The sequence below is a fragment of the Myxocyprinus asiaticus genome, chromosome 29, assembly GCF_019703515.2.
Source record: "Myxocyprinus asiaticus isolate MX2 ecotype Aquarium Trade chromosome 29, UBuf_Myxa_2, whole genome shotgun sequence".
Lineage (NCBI taxonomy): Eukaryota > Metazoa > Chordata > Actinopteri > Cypriniformes > Catostomidae > Myxocyprinus > Myxocyprinus asiaticus.
In genome coordinates this window covers 18995051-19015934 of record NC_059372.1, presented here as the reverse complement: position 1 = coordinate 19015934, position 20884 = coordinate 18995051, and the positions used below count along the sequence as shown (strand labels likewise).

Below are 20884 nucleotides of genomic sequence, written 5' to 3'. Positions count from 1 at the left end.
CAGCCCAGGCTGGTGGCGGTGGTGTAATGGCGTGGGGAATGTTTTCTTGGCACATTTTGGGCCCTTTAATACCAATCAATGGTCGCTTGAATGCCACAGTGAGTATTGTTGCTGACCATGTAAATTCCTTCATGGCCACAATTTACCCATGTTCCAGTGGCTAGTTCCAGCATGATAATGCACCGTCACAAAGCAAAAGTCATCTCAGACTGGTTCATGAATATGACTTGAGTTCACTGTTCTTCAGTGGCCTTCCCAGTCACCGGATCTGAATCCAATAGATCACTTTTTGTGTGTGGTAGAACAGGAGATTCGCAGCATGAATGTGCAGCTGACAAATCTATAGAAATTGTGTAATCATGTCAACATGGACCAGAATCTCAAAGGAATGTTTCCAACAAATTGTGGAATCCATGCCATGAAGAATTGAGGCTGTTTTGAGAGCAAAGCCTAAATAGTATTAGTATAGTGTTCATAATAAAGAGTTCAGTGAGTGTACACAAAAACCTGAAATGTACAACATTTAAGTGTGCTTATTAAAACTATTAAAACTTCTTATTACTTGGTTACTTATTACTTTTGGTCAATTGCTCAATTTAGGGGCGCAACTATCCATTTGCATACATTGCATATATGTATAGTTTTTGCATCTCTGGGACAATTGCACCATTCTATGATAAAGTGTTTCTGCATAATGATTGCTGGTCAGTATAATTTACCATTGTCCCAGGTAAACAATTTCCGGCATAGCCTTGCTAGTTTCATGTCTCTCGTATTAGTCTGCAGTCTCTTTCCTCTCACATAATAAAATAATTTAAAGTCAAATCAATACTTCATGTCCAATTTTTATTAAACAAAATACAGTCAGCCAGTCATTATCGCAAAATCCACCTCTTTAGAGTGCTACAAGACCGGATCCCACACTCTTAGAAAAAAGGTTCTTTGGGGTTCTATATAGAACCCTAGGGTTCTTTACTCAGCTCCAAAGAATGCTTTATGCAAAAAGGTTCTAATAGAAAGATTTACAGAAAAAAGAACCCTTTTTGCACAAAAGGGTTTGACAATTGCTTAATGTGAGTATGTATGTTTGTCTATTCAATAAATTACATTATTGAAAGTTTTGTTTATAAATAGTTTTGAACACTACACTACTTTTGTAGCAAAGGGTGGACCAAGGTGGGACTGAGCCCACCCAAATTAGACCTAGGACCACCCAGAATATTAGAGATTATTCTTTGATTTCAAATATATATTTATAAAATAGTTTAAAAAAATGCATAAATTCTGATTTCTGAAAGTGTGAAAGAACTGTTTGAATGCACCGCCTTCTCACTCGTTCAGCAAAATTTGGTAAAACAAAAAACACTCGGCCCATCCATTTCTATTGAGTCCCACCCAAAAGTAATTTCCTTGCCACGCCCTTGACTTTTACATTTCATACTGCAAAAAAATGAAACTTTTACAATGTACTTCTGCAGCTTTGGGTTTGATTAAAAAGGATAAATGACAGATGATCAGATCCAATGTCCTTTGTCTTTTAGATGACAGGTTTATCTTAGTATTAATATACAGTCTATTCTTGGCTCATAAATCAACAAAAGATGCAAAAAATTGTGTTTATCATAAACAGCAAACAACTTGAGCATGTAGCACTGTTTTTTCCCTCCTATCTATACAGCGCAAAGGTGCATTTAAGCCACGCACTCACAGATGCGTAACTTGCACGAGTGATCAAAACATGCGAGCATCCTATTTCAAATTTTAACGGTCACAGAAAGCTGGTTGAGCTGAAACCTTGAGAGCAACTTTACCCTGGTAAGCAAGAAATATATGTTAATTTGTTGATCAATCTTATTTATTTTGACCTAACTCCTTGTCATTTATGACTTCCACGTTTATTTCAGCAAACACAAAGAAAACAAGTTGACAAAACTGTTTCGTCCAGGCCTGCGATAGTCTCCATCAGGAGGCAAGTAATTTCAAACCTAAATAACTAAAATCTCTTTTGTGGATTGACCAGTAATCCTGATACCAGGTTACCTTATAATTTAATTTTCTTTGCATCTATAAAGCATGGGAAAAAACAAAACAAGTTTCCAGGAGCACATCACAGCATTGAATTAAACCAACTGCACTGATATAAAGAGATTAATCAAGCTCTATTCAGGAGTGTAAATATGTTAAAAGTTCAAAGTAAAAGAGACGAAGTGATGGAAATGTTTCAATTTCTCAACTTGTGAGTATTTGGTGCTTGTAGTTTTATTGTCATGTACAAAAATATGATAATTATGTTTCTTTTTTTTTTTTTATTGAAGATGCCATATTAATTTAACATTACTTAGCACTTCTGAAGTTCTGCCCATCAACATCATCAGAGCCATGAGAAGTAAAAGTCAAAGAAGACATTTAATTTCAAAACAATGAAATAAACAATGGTACATATTTTTCTATTATTTCTCATTATTTTGCATTAAGGTTTTTATGATACTAAATAATGGTTAATTTCTGTTTGCAGTGGCTCTGGAGTGCAGCATTACTAGTTTGACCATTTTCATACAGATAAAACACAACACTCCTTATCATGTTCTGTATGTTTTAAGATGCAATTGAGAGAGATACCAATTTCTTCGTTTTCAATTACTCTGCATACTGCAAGACACCATCCACCAACACTGTAGGGAATCAACAACTGGCTGACGACATGAATGTGTTTGTGGCGGGCATACCACCGTCAACGAGTTATGTTCTTATAATTTATATATTTTTCAAAAATACGTAACATTTCATTACATAAATCACAATAGACTGGGTTTTGTTTAATAGATCATTATCAAAGCTTTCGTTCGGGAGTTAGTACGCACACTCTGTCAACGAATAATTTTATAAGTTATACTTACTGCATTTTTTTTATTTGGGTGTTTATCTTGTTGGCAAGGTGGTGCAGCACTAAAAGAGGTTAACAGGGAACACCGCTCATATATATAGGGTTCTGTCTGGCGGCCTCGCCGGTACCATTGCGGTTCAAGCCGAAGGGGGGACTTCAAGCAATGCTCTTCAATAATTTACATTAAAAGTCATTATATTATTTTGCATATATGTAATATAGTCTGTATTTCAGGTTTTGGTTTATTTATGTACATTTGATATTTTGGTTTGTTTAGTTATATAATGGCCATTATGTGTGTGTGTTTAGTGTTCCCCTTTGTATGTTTATTGGTGCTGGCCGCCAGAGTATAAATTCTCATGTATGTCTCTGTGATAAACCGCTTGTCTAAAATGTTGTGCTGACCAGCTGGCCCCCATCTTCACACAGATCTTCAACAGATCACTGGAGCAGTGTGAAGTTCCTTGCTGCTTCAAACGCTCCACCATCATCCCTGTCCCAAAGAAACCCAAAATCACAGGACTTAATGACTACAGACATGTCGCTCTGATGTCTGTGGTCATGAAATCATTTGAGAGACTGGTGTTGGCCCACCTGAAGGACAAACAGGTCTGTGGATGATGCAGTCAACATGGGATTGCATCATATCCTGCAACATCTGGACAGACCAGGGACATATGCAAGGATCCTTTTTGTGGACTTCAGTTTGGCTTTCAACACCATCATCCCAGCTATACTCTGGACTAAATTAAACCAACTCTCTGTTCCCACCTCTATCTGTCAGTGGATCACCAGCTTTCTGACAGAAAGGCATCAGTTAGTGAGACTGGGGAAATTCACTTCCAGCACCTGTATGATCAGCACTGGTGCCCCCCAGCGATGTGTGCTCTCCCCACTACTCTTCTCCCTGTACACAAATGACTGCACCACCAAGGACCCCTCTGTCAAGCTCCTGAAGTTTGCAGACAACACTACTGTCATTGGCCTCATCCAGATGAGTCTGCATACAGAAGGGAGGTCGAACAGCTGGCTGTCTGGTGCAGTCAAAATAACCTGGAGCTGAACAAGCTCAAAACAGTGGAGATGAAGTGGACTTTAGGAGGAACACCCCAACATTGACCCCACTTACCATTCTGAATAGCACTGTGGCAGCAGTGGAGTCATTCAGGTTCCTGGGCTCTACCATCTCACAGGACTTGAAGTGAGAAACCCACAATGACTCTATTGTGAAAAAGGCCCAGCAGAGGTTGTACTTCCTTCACCAGCTGAGGAAGTTCAACCTGCCACAGGCGCTGCTGATACAGTTCTACTCAGCAGTCATTGAGTCTGTCCTCTGCACCTCGATATCTGTCTGGTTTGGTTCAGCTACGAAATCAGACATCAGAAGACTACAAAAGACAGTTCGGACTACTGAGCGGATTATTGGTTGCCCCTTTCAAGAACTGTACACTTCCAGATTGAAGAAAAGGGCTGGAAAAATCACTCTGACTCCACTCACCCAGCTCACTACCTCTTTGAACTGTTGCCTTCTGGCCGACGCTTCAGAGCTCTGAGCACCAGAACCGTCAGGCACAAGAACAGTTTTTTCCCTCAGGCTATCCATCTCTTGAACAGTTAAAATTGCCCCATTGAGCAATAATTATCTGCAATACACAGCTTAGTCTATTTATAGTTATCCAACATATCCTACCTCTTCTGCCATTACATTCCCTTGCACTATCTGTATATAACAGATTTGTATTTGTACATACGTGTATGTATATATATATATATATATATATATATATATATATATATATATATATATATATATATATATATAAATAGTTATTGTGTATTTCTATATATACTTATTTTCTGTTCACTTTTTATTTTTACTCTATTTTTTATTATCTCTGTCTTGTTGTTGTATTGTTGTACACTGGAAGCTTCTGTCACCAAGACAAATTCCTTGTGTGTGTAAGCATACTTGGCAATAAAGCTCATTCTGATTCTGATTCTGATTCTGATTGAGACTGAATTTAAGTTAATTTTTGTTTAATTTGTTGTTTCCAAAAGACCTCACTCAGCATAGGTATGGGAACAGATTTTTGGCAAGGGGTGCTGCAGTTTTGGCGGATGATTTACACATCATGCATGCGCAATGAGGGCATCAGAGAACCACGTGTCTCCCTATCACTGAACGCCCATTTTAAAAAGGGGCCTCAGTTTGTCCCTGGGAGGCAGCAGATGGCCTTACCCCACACCCACCCTTATACTAACCATATGGAACCTAAAGGCTGAGTACACCATCATCCCAGCTATACTCTGGACTAAATTAAACCAACTCTCTGTTCCCACCTCTATCTGTCAGTGGATCACCAGCTTTCTGACAGAAAGGCATCAGTTAGTGAGACTGGGGAAATTCACTTCCAGCACCTGTATGATCAGCACTGGTGCCCCCCAGCGATGTGTGCTCTCCCCACTACTCTTCTCCCTGTACACAAATGACTGCACCGCCAAGGACCCCTCTGTCAAGCTCCTGAAGTTTGCAGACAACACTACTGTCATTGGCCTCATCCAGATGAGTCTTCACCCCACACCCACCCTTATACTAACCATATGGAACCTAAAGGCTGAGTACCCTGCTAGGAGCAACCAGAGGCACCTTTCTCCCATCGCAATCACTGTACACACTCACACACAAAACGCAATGGAACGTTTTCAATAGCAATGAAGTAATTCAGTAAGCCAGCCAGTGTATTACTTACATTCTACCACGTTCAAGACTGTTGTCGTGTCAGCGTGAATGAGAAATAACCATAAAACAGTATAAAAATTCAGACATAACAGCTATTAAAATGAACCCATATGGTATTAAGCTATTAAGAAATGTCCTACCTCTTACTTGAAGACCACAAATGTGGCCTGTGCTCAGGGATGTTGCTAATATGTCTTAATGAAATTTTCATTATCCAAGCGATTCATGTTAAACACAAACAAACACCAGATGAAGTTTTTGCTCAGCTGAGGATTTAGCGACTTCCACAGGGCGACGAATCATGAGAACACTAAAGCTCTAAACTCTGCTCTTTTTTTTATTTTAATTTTTTAATTATTATAATTTCAAAGCTTACACATGAGTAAACCACAATATTCTTCTGAAGAGACAAAACTTAATATTGAGGATTGATTCATTTGTTTTTATTAATATAAACTGTAATATTACACTACACTACAATATTTATTATTAAACAACAGTAATAATACAATAACACATAGTAATTTATTTTCAAATCAATTTTTCAGTGTTACTGATCACTTTTTTACTTTTGAACAAATAAAAGGAAAAAAGGAAGAAGAAAAAGTTCTCTAGTATCCATAACCATCACAAGGGCTCTCTTCAGTAAGCACAACAAATATCTCCGAAGAGGGACGCCGTTTTTATTAACATAAATCATATACTGAAAGCGAAAATTGCATTATATATAGTGCATAAATACAGTGAAATATATGAAATTTCGTTGATACTGTTTTCCAGTCTTGCTCACTAGGGGGTGCTTCAGCACCCTCAGAACCCCACTTCTCCTGCCTTTGTGACTCCAGTGTGTCAGACCAGTGGCAACATAATGATTCTGTATCTGCCCCACTGCTAAAATTGTTTAACAGCTTTTCATTGGTCATTTGTTTTTATTTAATTTTACTTCATTTTTTACTTGTTTTTTAATCTTACTTATGGCTATAATGCAAAATTATTTAATGTTTATGATTTTTATGTAAATAATATTACTACTAATGAACTTTTAGCTTATTATTACAAACCTGTGGATTTATTAAGTCAGTTCTCATAACTATTGCATTATGAATTGTGTTTATTATTGCTTGTGTTGTTGTTAATAATATTAAAAATGCTTTACTTAATAATACTTAAATGTCTTTTATATGGTAATTTCACTTTCTTAGGGATGAGTATATAAACTATTTAATTTGCATATCCATTAAATGTTCTCCTGGTAATAAAACAAAAAATAAATTTAAAAGCTAAACAAAAAACAAATGTTATGGTTGTATGTTGGGAACCCCTAAAAGGTTTTATATAGAAGCTTTCCACCTGGCTCAAAGAACCCTTTATGGTTCTTTTGATAGAACCCTCAGAAAGGGTTCTATATAGAACCATTTAAGGATCCAAATATGAAGCGAGCGATAGAACGCTTTTGGGGTCTATATGGAACCTTTTCTTCTAAGAGTGTAATCAACCTGTAAGGGTTTATTTCACGATAATCACTGGCTGGATGTAATTTTTTTTCTTATTTAATGTTATGTTAATATTATGGTTTTTAAACATGCCTAATTTTGTTTTAAATGTCTCATACAATAGATTTACATGCATCCAAGGTCAAAAAACACTTTAATTTGCTTATAATTTAAATTGCAGCATTACCTCCTTTCAGAGAGCCTACTCTGCTCTGATTGGTCAGATGTCCCAGTCTGTTGTGATTGGTCTACCGTTTAGTGTAACGTTTGAGGGCGGGTCAAAACTGTTCGCGAGCAGCCAATGAAGACCAGAGGCAGGTTTTTTGTTACCAAATTATGTAGGTTAGTACAGGAAGTAAGTCTGGAATTTCTAACAACTCGTTTCAGGTGTTCAGAATCGGTTCTTTCTTTTGGGAGTCAATAACTCCATTTGTCGTGCACTTTGATTTTTGAAACTTTGCAGAATTTTTTACATTCACAAACAGCTATGAAAGGTAATATTTGAAAAACCATAATAGGTGCTCTTCAACTTATTTATTGATATAGATTCACATTTAAGCTATGCCTTGGAGAACAGATACATTCGGCTTTAAAATGTTGGTTGAGGCCCCATAAGGTCAATCAGAGGATTCAGCTCAAAATAAATCTCTTTGAAGTGTGGCCCTCTGGGAGTTTTGTTTTAGTAGCACTGTGCAATGTATTTCTGAACATTTGTCATTCAGAAAAGGAACCAGAGGACAAGATGCTGAGAAAAAAATACTTTTGCAAAGCTTGTTATTTTGATATAAGTACCTTTTTACCTCAACTGACCTCAAACCAAAGATCTCATCAGTTACGTAAGCATGGCACAATGAGTGGATTACTTTCCAAGACCACTCGTCCTCCTTTTTTATATTGACCTTACAGGTCCAATTATAGCCTTGCCATAAGAAGCTCATTGATTAATTTAGAACCTCCAGTGATATCATGGAACTTGAATAGTGTAAAACACTAGCTATTAGTCACAAAGGTGTGTTTAAACCTTTAATGAATTAAAGCCCCTTTTAAGTAAATCATACTTTAATAAAATAGTTTATTATTTATATCCAACTAAGATATTACACACAATTTATATTTAGTCAAACAGGTACCTTAAAGGATTAGTTCATCCAAAAATGGAAATTCTGTAATCATTTACCCACCACATAAAAAAATAAAAAAATAAAACAGTTATACAGGTTTGGAACAACTTGAGGGTGAGTACATTTAAATTTTTAGGTGAACTATCCCTTTAATGGAATAGACCAATTTTCTCTCCAATAATAATATGTAAATACAGAGTTGCATAGGTATGTAACAGATTTTGCTTTTCATGAAGTCAGTTTAGTGCACGTCTTCATAATGTACACTCACTGCAATGGCAAGTTTGCTTTCCCTGAGACACTGCGAGACAATTTTATAAACAAATGCATGTACACTTAAATTATTGCATGGAGGAAAGATAAATATTGCAACTGTACTTTTTCTGTATGATAACATTCTTTTAGTTTAAAGTATTAAAGTGCTCTTAAAGTGAACATTGAAATGATTAAATTCAGGCATGAAACTCTGAATATCGCAAGTGGATAGGTTCTTTGAATTTCTTTCCTGTTAGTAAATCAGCTCGCTCCCATGTGATATGTCAAGCCAATCAGTTCACATGGTGTAAGCTGAGGTACTTTGATGTGTAGTCGTGTTGCTAACCAACTTGCGTACTCTCTCTTTGCCTTGTTTAAGTTTGCTCAGTTTGCAAGTAAGCCGGTTTCACTGCAGCACGCTGTAAAAGTTTTCTCTGAAACTCCTCCCCATCTCTGCTTGTCTAGATCTGCTACATGGGAATTGCATTTATGTCTAATTGTGCAGCAGCATGCCATACATGCTTGATGCAGGATGTCTTCTATTTTCTCTAATTGTGCAGCAGCAGAAGCAGCAGCATGTCTGCATTCTAAACTCAGTATGCCTGTGTATGTTCTAGCTGTGGCAAGTCTCCGTACTTGCTCTGCAGCAGCAGCAGCGTAGCAGATCTAGTCCGCTAAGACCAATATTCTATCAATATGTCATACCATGTTAACATGCTAAATTTTTCCGAGAGTTATCATGACTGAACTTCTATCTTGAGACTTGCAAAAGCAGTGCTGCTCTCAAAGAAGCAGATCCTTATTCTACAAATAGACAGTGGAGTGCAATAAAAACAAATTACAACAACAATACAAACAAAAATAACACTGGTACATACAATATGGAAACAAAAATCTTGAGGCTGTAAATAAGGTCCATTGTAAAGTCATCCTTTGAAATGAACATTGTTGCCATAGTAAACTCATTGAGTAGTATGGGCTTGTTGAGAGATAAAGGAAAATGAATAGTAGAGGAAATGCCAAATGAAAATGGATGTAAAACATTTGTAAAACATATAGAGCTAGTGGTTGTTGCATAAGTATTAATCATATTCAGATTATACTGTATATAGTTGAATCCAATGTATAGAGTATTTTGTTCTGCCATTAATTATGTGAAATGATATATCCATTAACAAAAATATAACTAAAAATAAATAATAGCTGTCCATTTCCACTGAAACACTGTCCATTGTCTTTTCGCTTTAACCTCCTAAAAGCAGATATGAAAGCTCTAATTTGATGGCAGACAGATTTAAGAGCTGTGACATCATTTATCTGTTGGCAGCTTTTTCCTCATTTTTCACCTTCTTCTTAGTTTCCTTTTTAGTCTTCTCTTGTTCTGCTTTTTCCTTTTCCTTTTTTTTCCTCTCCTCTTTAGCCTCCTTGTACTTCCATACCGGTGGCTCTAAGTGATATTTGGATTTCTTATTCTTTTTCTGCTTCTTGGGTGTTGGCTCTCCAGATTTGGTCACTTTGATTTGGGGAATGCAGCCAGCAGGAAACACGCTATTGCGACGGGCCATGCTGCGTGGGACAAACTTGCGGATGCCACTGGAGGCCATTGATAGCACACTGCCTCTCCGCTCTGAGCCAGAGCAGCAGGAGACCAGTGAGACAGAAGAGCCAGAGGTTCCTGACACAGAGGTGGAGCCGTTACTGTGACGTATCACGTGCTCCTCAAGATTTGTGTCTGAGTGCATCTGTATCAGTTCAGGCACAGCCAGGCGTCTCTTGCCAATCTCCGGTGGGCTTGTGGGACACAGAGGTCGGCATCCAGTGACCAACAAGGGACTATGGATGCTGGTGGTGATTCGCACCATATGGTCCATAATGCTATTGTCCTGGGGGTCATGTGGAAAATTTAAGCTGAATGTGGACTTCAGGCGATGGGTGACTTTCTGTCCTGTACTTTTTGTGGATGTGGCCTTGGCCACTAGCTGTTTCAAATCTGGCCACTCTGGGACAAACTGTTCACAGAACTGTTCTGCCCGAGGCCTGGTGTTCAGTCGCCTAAGCCTGTGTAATGTGTCAAAGCGACCTGTTTTCAGAGCCCATTCTCGTATACCCTTCCCCCTTGCAGTATCCACTACATTTATGTCAGCCCCTGGAAAAAGAGAAACATACACAAGATGTAAACAATGACACTATTAAGTGACTTAATGTTAAGAAAGTATGGGTTAATGTGGGTAAAATGCATTGGCTCGTAGGACTCGAAATTGTTTTTAACAATAATTTGTACCCCACCAAGTGGCCACTTAGAGTATAGCATCAATTTCAAGTTTTGATATATTTAGCAATTTCAGTATTTTTTGCACAATGATCATGTCTGAACCATAAAAAAATACAAATAAAAAACATTCTACACTGTGAAAGAAAATACATATATATTGTTTTACTTTTTCATATGCCTTATTACATGATTTTTGCAGAGGAGACATATTTTGTTTTCTTGCAAGTTAGGGTTACTTCATTGATGTAATTAAGGACATAGACTTAGACAAAGACACTGAAATTCCAGACTTAAATCTTTAGCTTGCTTGCTTGTTGTTTTCAAACTTAAACTTAACCAGACTTGTTTTTAGATCAGTGAAGCACCTGTTGCCTACCTTCATTGCCGGTGTAATAAGTGTACTTAATTGTCACCAGCGCAGGTCTAAATAAACACTGGTAAGCCCACACATGGCTAATCCATTACACGCCGTGAGGGCTAATAGATTATCCAAGGGATCAGAAGAGAAAATGTCCTCAGGTTTGTCTTTTAAAATTGCTTGCACTTGTGTCACACATCACCACATCACAGTGCTTCAAAAGTTGTTTTGTTATCTACATCATGCTACCTTATACCTTATACTACTAAGACAATGTAGCCTACTTATTGTTTTCTTAGGAAAACATCTAGGTATATATGCCTATGTACTGTATTGTGGCATTTGGGGAATCTAGGTACATGTAAAGTAGGATCCTGGGTGTAATTTATTTAGCATATGAATTTTTGTTAGGAGCCTCTTCTTGGCTATGTGACACTTAGTATTGCCACGTATTCTTGACTTCCTATCCTGGTATTTGTAAGTTATTTGATTTATACACTGTATTTTAAGTTGCATTGGTAAGAAAGTGTCTGATAAGAACATAAATGTTATGTAATGTACCTTACAAAATGTTGCATGTTTGTTTTTAACATTACTGTAATCTGTAAAAGGGTTATGTTTTTAGCTTAGCGTCCATTTTGTTCTGAATCTTTTAGATACTTTATCTTGAATACTTAGTTATATCCAAAGGTGCAAAAACTATATTATGCATGTATGCAATGCATAGGGGCAACAGGAGGGTAACAGGGGGGCAACAACCCGCCCCCCCCCCCAGAAGGCAAAAACATTTAAGGGGACTACATACACCCCCTGCCCCCCTGGGGCGGCAATTCAATATCGCATGCACCCCCATAAATGGGTAGTTGCGCCCCTGGTTATAGCAATGATTTTAGGGATGTTCTGAGATGAAGCTCACGCATCACCCAGTTTGCCAAAAGACGCTGACAGGATCTCACCTTTCTGAACTGACCAGTCTGTAAACTAAATATAATAGACCTAAAATAACATACCAGCCATGAGCAGTGAGGCCACACAGTCATCATTGCCCTGCATAGCTGCCTTGAGTAGAGCGGTAAAGCCTCGGTTGTCCCTGAGCTCCATATCCACCCCAGAGAAGAAGTTCAGGATGTAGGTGAGGATGGTTTCAAAACCTGCAATTTTTATAGTGAGAAACTTTTTACATGAGTCTTTAATGCCTCATATTTTACTCTGTTTAACGTGTTAATGGAAGACATACCAGCTTGTGCAGCGATCATGAGGGCAGTGTTGCCATCATTATCCTTGTGATTTATATCCAGAAATGGGCACTGGTTCAGTCCATACACAATGTCCACAAAGCCTTTTGAGACCGCCAACATCAGACCGTTCTATCAGAGAACAGGAAGGAGATTTGTCAGTATAAAGTGATACAAACCATCTCTGCTGCCAAATTTCTGTTATGCGGATGATTTTTAATCAGTATCAAGAGTATCTGACTCCCTACCCTGCCATTTAAGTCTAATTCCATGACTTCATCTCTTGTAACACCCCTCTCCAGAACTCTGCGGAGGGCTGCCGCATTGTTCTTGGCACAGGCCTGGTACAAGGTGTTGGCAGGGCCTCCACTGGCTTCTTCCCGCTCATAGACAGGGAGCACGGAGTCATCCGACAACACACTCCCGGAATCTGAATCACTCTCTGAAACGGATAACTCAGAGGCATCCTCATCTGGACCAGAGCCCAGATTTGGATCCTCATGCACCATGACATTAACCTCAGCCATCTGGCCAGCACGAGCCAGGACTCACTAGCTCGCAAGGCACCTCGTTATCGTCAGCATCTTCATTGCTCATTGGGCTCCTGTGATTCAAAGATATAGAAAAAGACAAAGCTGAAACCCCATTATGAATGTACATTACCAGTCAAAAGTTTGGACACACCTACTCATATGACTATTTTCCAAATTATTTTTATTTTTATAATAATAAAGTCATAAAAGCTATGACACAACACAAATGGATGTTATGACTACAAATGGGAATTATGTAGTGACCACATTATGTACATGTTAAACAAATCACTGTCTTATACTTTAGATTCGTCAAAGTAGCCTAACCACTCTTTGTCAAGATTCCCAGCAAATACAGAACATTACCCTGACAGCACGCGTACTGTACATCACCATGATGTGCGTGTTTACATCTGGAAGATGTATTTTTAACGTTGTTTGCTTATCTGCAATAAGACATTCAGCAGATGTGTTTGAGACGTTTATGATTTAGAATGTTTGTAAATCTGATCTTTTTAAGATGTTTATCAGATGTTGATTAGATTGTGATGCTTTCCAGATGAAAAGATCTAAAACAGACATCTCGGAGATGTACGTGTGCTATCTGGATAATGTATGGTTCCTGTTTTTTTTTAAAAAACATTTCCTACCCAGACAGCACATGTATGCAGTATCTCCGAGATGTCTGTTTTGGATCTTTTCATTTGGAAAGCATCACAATCTAATTAATATCTGCTAAACATCATAAACGTCTCAAAGACATCTGCTGAATGTCTTATTGACATCTGAGACATACTTATTGGCATATGTCTTTATAGACGTATAGCAGATGAGCAAACAATTTAAAAAATGTGTCTTCCAGATGGAAACACACACACATCATATAGATGTCTGGGTGTTGTAAGTGTGCTATCAAGGTAACATTCTAGGAATATTCTTTGTAGGTTTCACTTTTTTTTTTTCTTATATAAAACCTATGGTTCCTTTTCCTGTTTGGTTATTATTTGGGAACCAATTCCTAATGTTTTTAGAAACATTCTTTTTAAGTTTAGTTTTTTACAACCACAAATTAACATTCCTAGAATGTGTCAGGGAGGTTTTTGTGACAACTAATAAGAACTTATACACCTGGGATGCTTTTCTTTCTTTCTTTCTTTCTTTCTTTTTTTCTTACCAGTATTGAAGGTGTTCCCACGTATGCTGAGCACTTGTTGACTTTTTTTTTTAGTTTAGTTTTGTAAAGGAATTCTTAAAAAAGCACAATGCTTGAAAATGTCAAGCATTTAAGCACAATCCTTTAGATCAAAACGTTTTTAAGATCATAAAAAATAAATAAAATAAACATGCATTCAGTCAAGTGTGTCCAAACTTTTGACTGGTAGTGTACTGCACATCAAAGAATACTGTTGAGCACATGAGCACCCCACTTTTAGCTCCCCACTATATATATACTGTACATACACATAGTATAGTATATATACTATGTACTATATATATATACACATATACAGGGTTGGGAGGGTTACTTTTGAAATGTATTCCACTACAGATTACAGAATACATGCTGTAAAATGTAATTTGTAACGTATTCCGTTAGATTACTCAAGGTCAGTAACATATTCTAAATACTTTGGATTACTTCTTCAGCACTGGTAGATCTTTTCACTTGTTTTGACTATAAAAACTCTGCCAGTACAGTAAGACAAAATACACATGTTAAAAATACATTCTCTGAAAAACCTAAATATCTTATGCAGTGTTGTTTCTAAAACAAGATAAATCAAATTGATCTTGTTTTAAGGATTTTAAGATATCTTTTTACAGGAAAACAATACAAAAATTATTATCAAGAATATAATTTTTGCCCTAATATCAAAGGTCTTACTAGAAAAAAAGAAATTATGATCCAACGTGAATTGTCTTGATAAAAAAAATATGATTGTGTCTGGTAACATGAGCATATAAAATGGTTAGAAATAGCATTTTAGCTTAGCGTAAAGCTGACAGTTTACAAAAGGTTTATTTTTATTTCTTCTGCTCCAAACTTACTTACTTCTCTGTCTGCTCGTATGAATGTAACACATCATAAGAAAGTGTTTCACCGCTGCTCAAACGCTCTTTGGATCGCATCATTTATATGTATAAATGTTTTCCATCTGAAAGGACTAAATATTAAATGAAACAAATGACAATAAAATGCAAAGTAATCTCTTCAGTAATCAAAATACTTTTTGAATGTAACTGTATTCTAATTACCAATGATATAAATTGTAACTGTAGTGGAATACAGTTACTTATATTTTGCATTTTAAATACATAATTTACAAGTTTCTCTGAGTCTTGACTAGATACAAAACATCTAATTCTTGCTATATTTTTTTTAGATGATAGTAGGCTGATTTAGTTATTGCTTTGATGTACTGAAACTAAGATCTGACTCCAAAATGACACCAAGATTCCTGACTTTATTTTTTGTCTTTAGACCATTGGAGTCAAGGTATGTGTTCACCTTGGGAATTTCGCCTTTGTTGCCAAATATAATGACCTTTGTCTTGTCTTTGTTTAACTGAACACATACAACTGTTAATTTCGTCAATGCACTGGCACAGAGAATCTAAGGGGCTGTAGTCATTTGGCGATAGGGCTATGTAAATCTGTGTGTTGTCTGCATATGCTGTTTGGTTCTTTTTCATAATTTGGCTATAATTTGGAATGGGAGAGCTTTCTTCCAGCACTAGTTCCTCCATTTTCTCAGAGAAGCTCAGAAGTGGGGATGTTGGCGAGATAAGTTTGTGGTGAGAGGGGCTGAAGCTCTGGTGTTTTTGGAGACTGAAGTATGTTATCTTGGCTCCCTTGGCTTTTTTCCAGGAATTCGTTCTTGGGTCCTGTATCTTGGAGCAGATCTAATTTGTCACAGTCCGACTGTATTATGTCCTGTGTGTGGGGCTCTGCCTGGATTGTGTCCCTGAGCAATGAATGTTGTGGCTGCGCTGTGTTATTGTGGGATTTGTCGATAAAATGTCCATCCAGGTGCTGAAATGTGATCCTCTGGTCATCCTGACACTGCAGTGGTGATTGTGTGCCATCAAGGTTGAATGGATTTGTGCATGTTGCAGATGGATGCAACGTGCACGAGATATTGTCCTTCAGCACTTTTGCACAAACTTTTTTTTAAATTTAAACAGTTCTCTTTGACTCCAGAAAAGATTAAAGTTATCAACATAGTTCAGTCCTATCATGTGGCAGGTTTTGTGTAGCCAAGTGTTTAGACTGAGAAACCGAGAATACATATTTGTTCCTCGGGCTGGGAGGCGTCCACTGATGAATGACTGAACTTTCAATCTTCCAAGAGTTAATTGAAATACCTCTTAAGGAGTTCTGACTGCTCCTTTCGAATATCTTTTTTCCCCACATGTATATTAACCCGATTTACGGTCTTATTGATTCATCAGAATGTTCTAAAGTTCCTTATTCACATCAGACACTGTAGCTCGAGGAAGGCAGCAAGTAGTGGTAGCCCTGTTACCAATGTTTCTGATAATGGAGTCACCCACTATCAGAGTGCTGTGCTCGGCTGTAATCTCAACAGAACACCGATGCCTGCTCAACCCTGAGTGCCTGCCAGCTGCGCTGTTAGCTGCTGACTGATGTGATCTTTGTCCGATCACATTCTGGGTTTCTTTTTTCACATTAGTGGCACAAATCTATTTTCAAGACTTATCGGGAGTGGAAGAATGCCAGTTTTGGCTAGTCGGGTCAAAGCCGTATCTGGGGTGGATGATTCTAATGCTGCAATATATGATATTCGTGACAGTCTGATGTTTCGAGCACCTTTGGGTATAGCCCCTTGTTTATGCCATCGGTTTGTGCTCTCACTTTCACAGTTACTTTTGGCACCTGTACTGCTAGTTTATCTAGGCTCAGTATAGACTGTCGAGGAATGTTAGATTCACAGGACTCACCGGCTGTAGGCTGAGGGGGTCCACGGTGATGCTCTCCTGTGTATTCCTTCAGGGATGGCAGTACCGCAAGTAACTTTGTTTCAAGAGCTACAATCTTTTATAGAAGTCTGTGGCAGTTTAAACAGCAAGTAGAGTTTGAGCCAAAAGGAGGCATTTTCTTTCTCGTCTGTCCGTGTGAAGGCAGCTGTATTGTCCCATTTCAGGAATGTAGGAGTAGGAGACTGGTAAACTGCTTTGACAGAAAATCCACTTTTTGTAATAATATTTTAGTCCCAAAAGTCTCTTGTTTTATTTTGGGTGCCAAATTAAGTAATTTGAGCACTGTACTATACTGCTGAAATGAAAATAAGAGAATTCAGAATAATAAAAAATTGTACCATGGCCAATTTTACACTGTAAAAAATTTCAACCTGCAATTGATATTTTAAAGAGCTATTTCTGCTTGATCTTTGTAAACTGACGTATTCATAATTCAAATTATGTTTTTTAAAACTAGTTAATTTAGATGTTACCACATTAAGTAATTTCTTTCACTTTACTGAGGATATACTGTTACATCATAGTGGTACATATAGAAGTGCAGGAATGACCTGAGCTACACTCTTTATAACTCCTAGCATTCTGATGTCATAGAGCAGCTTGGGCCTGAAGGGGATGAGAAGCCTTACTATAGACTCTGAGGTGAACATATTGGCCATTGACAGACAGTAATCTGTTACTCTAAAAATAATCTGCTGAAGATACAATTTTCGTCAGCTGTGCTGTAATTGGCTCAGTGTTTGTAAAAACCTTTACTCTAACTATAACAGGGGTAGTGCTTTTTATAGGCGACTAGTATAAAGAAACAGGAGACCATACTTACTCCATAATTTGTATTGATCTAAGGCTGAATATGTGAAGCACGAAGTTCAAGCAACAAACTTGATGAAAGTAAATGAGTAGTAACTCATGAACTTTTGTTACATACACTTTCTGAAAATGAGGAATGTTGATAACAAGGTCAGTCCGCAAAACAGTGTATGCCAAACTGAAACATATTGCAAAATAAAAAGGAAATTTCACAAGGCAGCATATCATAGACTGTTTTCTGTCCTTAGATTCCACTGTTGTTGGGTTTGATGAGTATAAGAAACTGAGAGCTGGATCAATTCTAATGATTTGCACAGAGTGTATTGTGCTGAAGGATCACAGGAGTGAAGGCAAGAGAACAGAATAACCTCATGTGTCATGTGTGTATGCTTATGTGTCAGCAAAGGCCTGACTCTTGACTAAACAATCATTCCTCATTGGATCATTTCCCTGTTTTCCATTCACTTCATATTTGCACCCCTGATTTTCCCCCCTTTTATTTTCGTTGAATATATTTTCTTTTTTAAATGAAAGTGAATGGTGAATGAGACTAACATTGCCTACTGTGTCATATGAAAGAAAGTCCATCTGGAACAACATGAGGATGTGTTTGGGTTTGGAAGAACATAAGGATAAGAAAATCATGAAACATTTTTAATTTTTGTGTGAACTAATCCCTTTAAAGGGTTAGTTCACACGAAAATGAAAATTCTCCCATCATTTACTCACCCTCATGCCATCCCAGATGTGTATGACTTACTTTCTTCTGCTGAAATCAAACAAAGGTTTTTAGAAGAATATCTCAGCTCTGCAGGTCCATACAATGCAAGTGAATTGTGATCAGGCCTTTGAAGCTCCAAAGAAAGCAGATAAAGTCATCATAAACATAATCCATCAGACTCCAGTGGTTTAATCAATGTCTTCTTATCCAGTTGGTTTTGGGTGAGAAAAGAACAAACATTTTTCACTGTACATCTTAACAGCTGTCTTCTTGGCGATCATGATTTTAAGCCTGATTACACTTATAGCACATCTAGCGCTCAGAAGTGTAATCAAGCTTGAAATCATGATTGTGCCTAGAGACTGCAATGGGAAGATGTACAGTGAAAAATGAGTTACATTTTTGCCTGTTCTCACCCAAAATAAACTGTATTTCTTCAGAAGACATGGATTAATCCACAGTTTTATGGATTACCTTTAAGCTGACTTTATCTCCTTTTGGAGCTTCAAAGGCCTGATCACCAGTAACTTGCATTATGTACTGCTGTATGGACCTATAGAGCTGAGATATTCTTTTAAAAATCTTCCTTTGTATTCAGCAGATGAAAGAAAGTCATACATATCTGGGATGGCATGAGGGTGAGTAAATGATGAGAGAATTTTCATCTTTGGGGAACTATCTCTTTAAGCTAAATTAAAAATGCTATATTCTTTATTTAAGGGACCTCAATGGACCACATCTCACGGCTATTCCCAGTGGACAGATACCAAGTCAACAAATTTATAATCTAAAAACATTTATTAAACTTTACATTGTGGTTGTGGGAACAATTAAAATGTCCAGTTTTCTTAACAGTTATGCTATATCTAAAAAAAAATCTTAAGGGTTAGATCAGGTCAAAATAGCTCCTAAGGTAACTGTTGAAGGTTACTACTTTTAACAGTGTATGTAGCACTGAAAATTTGAAAAGCAATGCAATGTGAAGTTTGAATGCTAAAGTTTGTCCACACATTAAACCATACCATAGAGTCTGAATCCTATTTAAAAATAGAAGAACATCTTTGCTCCCACAGTGCTATATTTAGGCGTTGTTACTGGTCATACAGTGCAACCAGTGCTGACTTACAGAGAGGCAATGTGTGTGTATGTGTGAGAAAGAGACAGAGGGATGTAGCAAAGCAGGGAAAACATTCCCAGTTAGTGCCACATAAACATTCTGTCCTCTGAGAACCAGATCTCAGTCCACATGCTGGTTTAGCTTCCAAGACCTTACAATTACAACAACGTGCCACTGGCAGCCCAAACGAAAGACTGCACTACCAAATACCAGTCAAGCTTAGACTTAGACGTGGGAAAGACCTATCTAAATGTGTTGAAAGATGTCTGAATCTATATGAACAAATCTATACACCACAATTCTTAAAAAGTTACTAGACTGAATAATATACTGGCAATTTGTTTCTACACAAACATTTTTTCTTCTCTATCGCTCCACTTTATGTGGCCTTTAAGCAAAACTTGTTTTCCCAGCCTTTCAAAAATCTATATGCACAATTATAATAAGTCAATAAACACATTCATAGATTCTCACCATTAAAAGTGCTCAGAAGAAGGTTTAATTTCATCCACTTCTCTCTGGGAGATCAGACCATTGCTCCTGCTGTGTCTGTGAAGTCCTCCCACTAAGGATTCTTATCGTAGACTGTCTGAGGACAGAGCCCTGTCCCTGCCTGTCCCCTCCTCCCAGCCCTCAGAGCCTGCTCGGACACTTAGGCCTCAGATCACTGAGGAATACTTTCAAATCTTTACACAGGTGCTCAATTAAGACACTCTCATCCCGATTACAGGAGATTTGCAGATTAACAAGCAGAATTGGCAGCTGCCAGGAGTCTGTGGCTGTGAGATTGTCACTCCCCTGAGTTTGCATGTTTCCATTCTCTTTGAGTAATTTTTTTTTTTACTAACTGATAGCAACAAACTAATGTGTAATTAAAGTTCATTTGTTAGTTACTACACACAATACAAACACTTTTAGATTTTTGAATTTAGATTTCTCAGCTGAAAAGTGTATTATGAAATTTGCTGCAGTAAAATGCCATTATACAGCCCTGAACTGATATTCTAGTTACTTGGAATGGATGGCTTATAGCCCGCTCACACCTGGAATGTCTTCAAAACGTCCATGTCTTACATGCCCTTAAATAGCCATGGATCTGAATATGAGAGTTTTGCCAGTTAAAACATTCTTAAGCATATCAGTCAAGCCGAGGTAACACCTTGTGCTACTCATCTTGCGGCAGTCACATGAAAAATCAGAAGGAATAAAATTACAATTAATCAATTTGAAAAAGTAACCTTGATTAATCTATTACCATCACTGGGGGAGACTAGTTAAGACACCTGTTATTTTAAAGGATTAATTCACACAAAAATGCAAATTCAGTCATTTGTTAATCACCCC

At 37.5% G+C, this 20884-nt stretch overlaps 1 protein-coding gene across 1 annotated transcript; it reads right to left on the bottom strand.

The window, feature by feature from the left end:
* Positions 1–8172: 8172 nt before the first annotated feature.
* LOC127420116 (photoreceptor ankyrin repeat protein-like) lies at positions 8173–20148 on the bottom strand. Its single transcript, XM_051662116.1, has 5 exons — positions 20015–20148; positions 12607–12962; positions 12361–12490; positions 12134–12274; positions 8173–10639 (listed from the first exon to the last, which is right to left on the bottom strand). Exons 2-5 carry the CDS (start codon positions 12883–12885, stop codon positions 9807–9809), a joined length of 1383 nt encoding a protein of 460 aa, XP_051518076.1. The 5' UTR covers positions 12886–12962; positions 20015–20148; the 3' UTR covers positions 8173–9806.
* Positions 20149–20884: the final 736 nt, after the last annotated feature.

Excerpts from the sequence above, each read along its gene's own strand:
- LOC127420116 (XM_051662116.1), bottom strand. The coding sequence starts at position 12,885 with ATGGCTGAGGTTAATGTCATGGTGCATGAGGATCCAAATCTGGGCTCT. Across the intron at positions 12,491-12,606 it reads AATTAGACTTAAATGGCAGG|AACGGTCTGATGTTGGCGGT; the intron begins GTAGGGAGTCAG and ends GTTCTCTGATAG. Across the intron at positions 10,640-12,133 it reads GGCCTCACTGCTCATGGCTG|GGGCTGACATAAATGTAGTG; the intron begins GTATGTTATTTT and ends CTCTTTTTCCAG.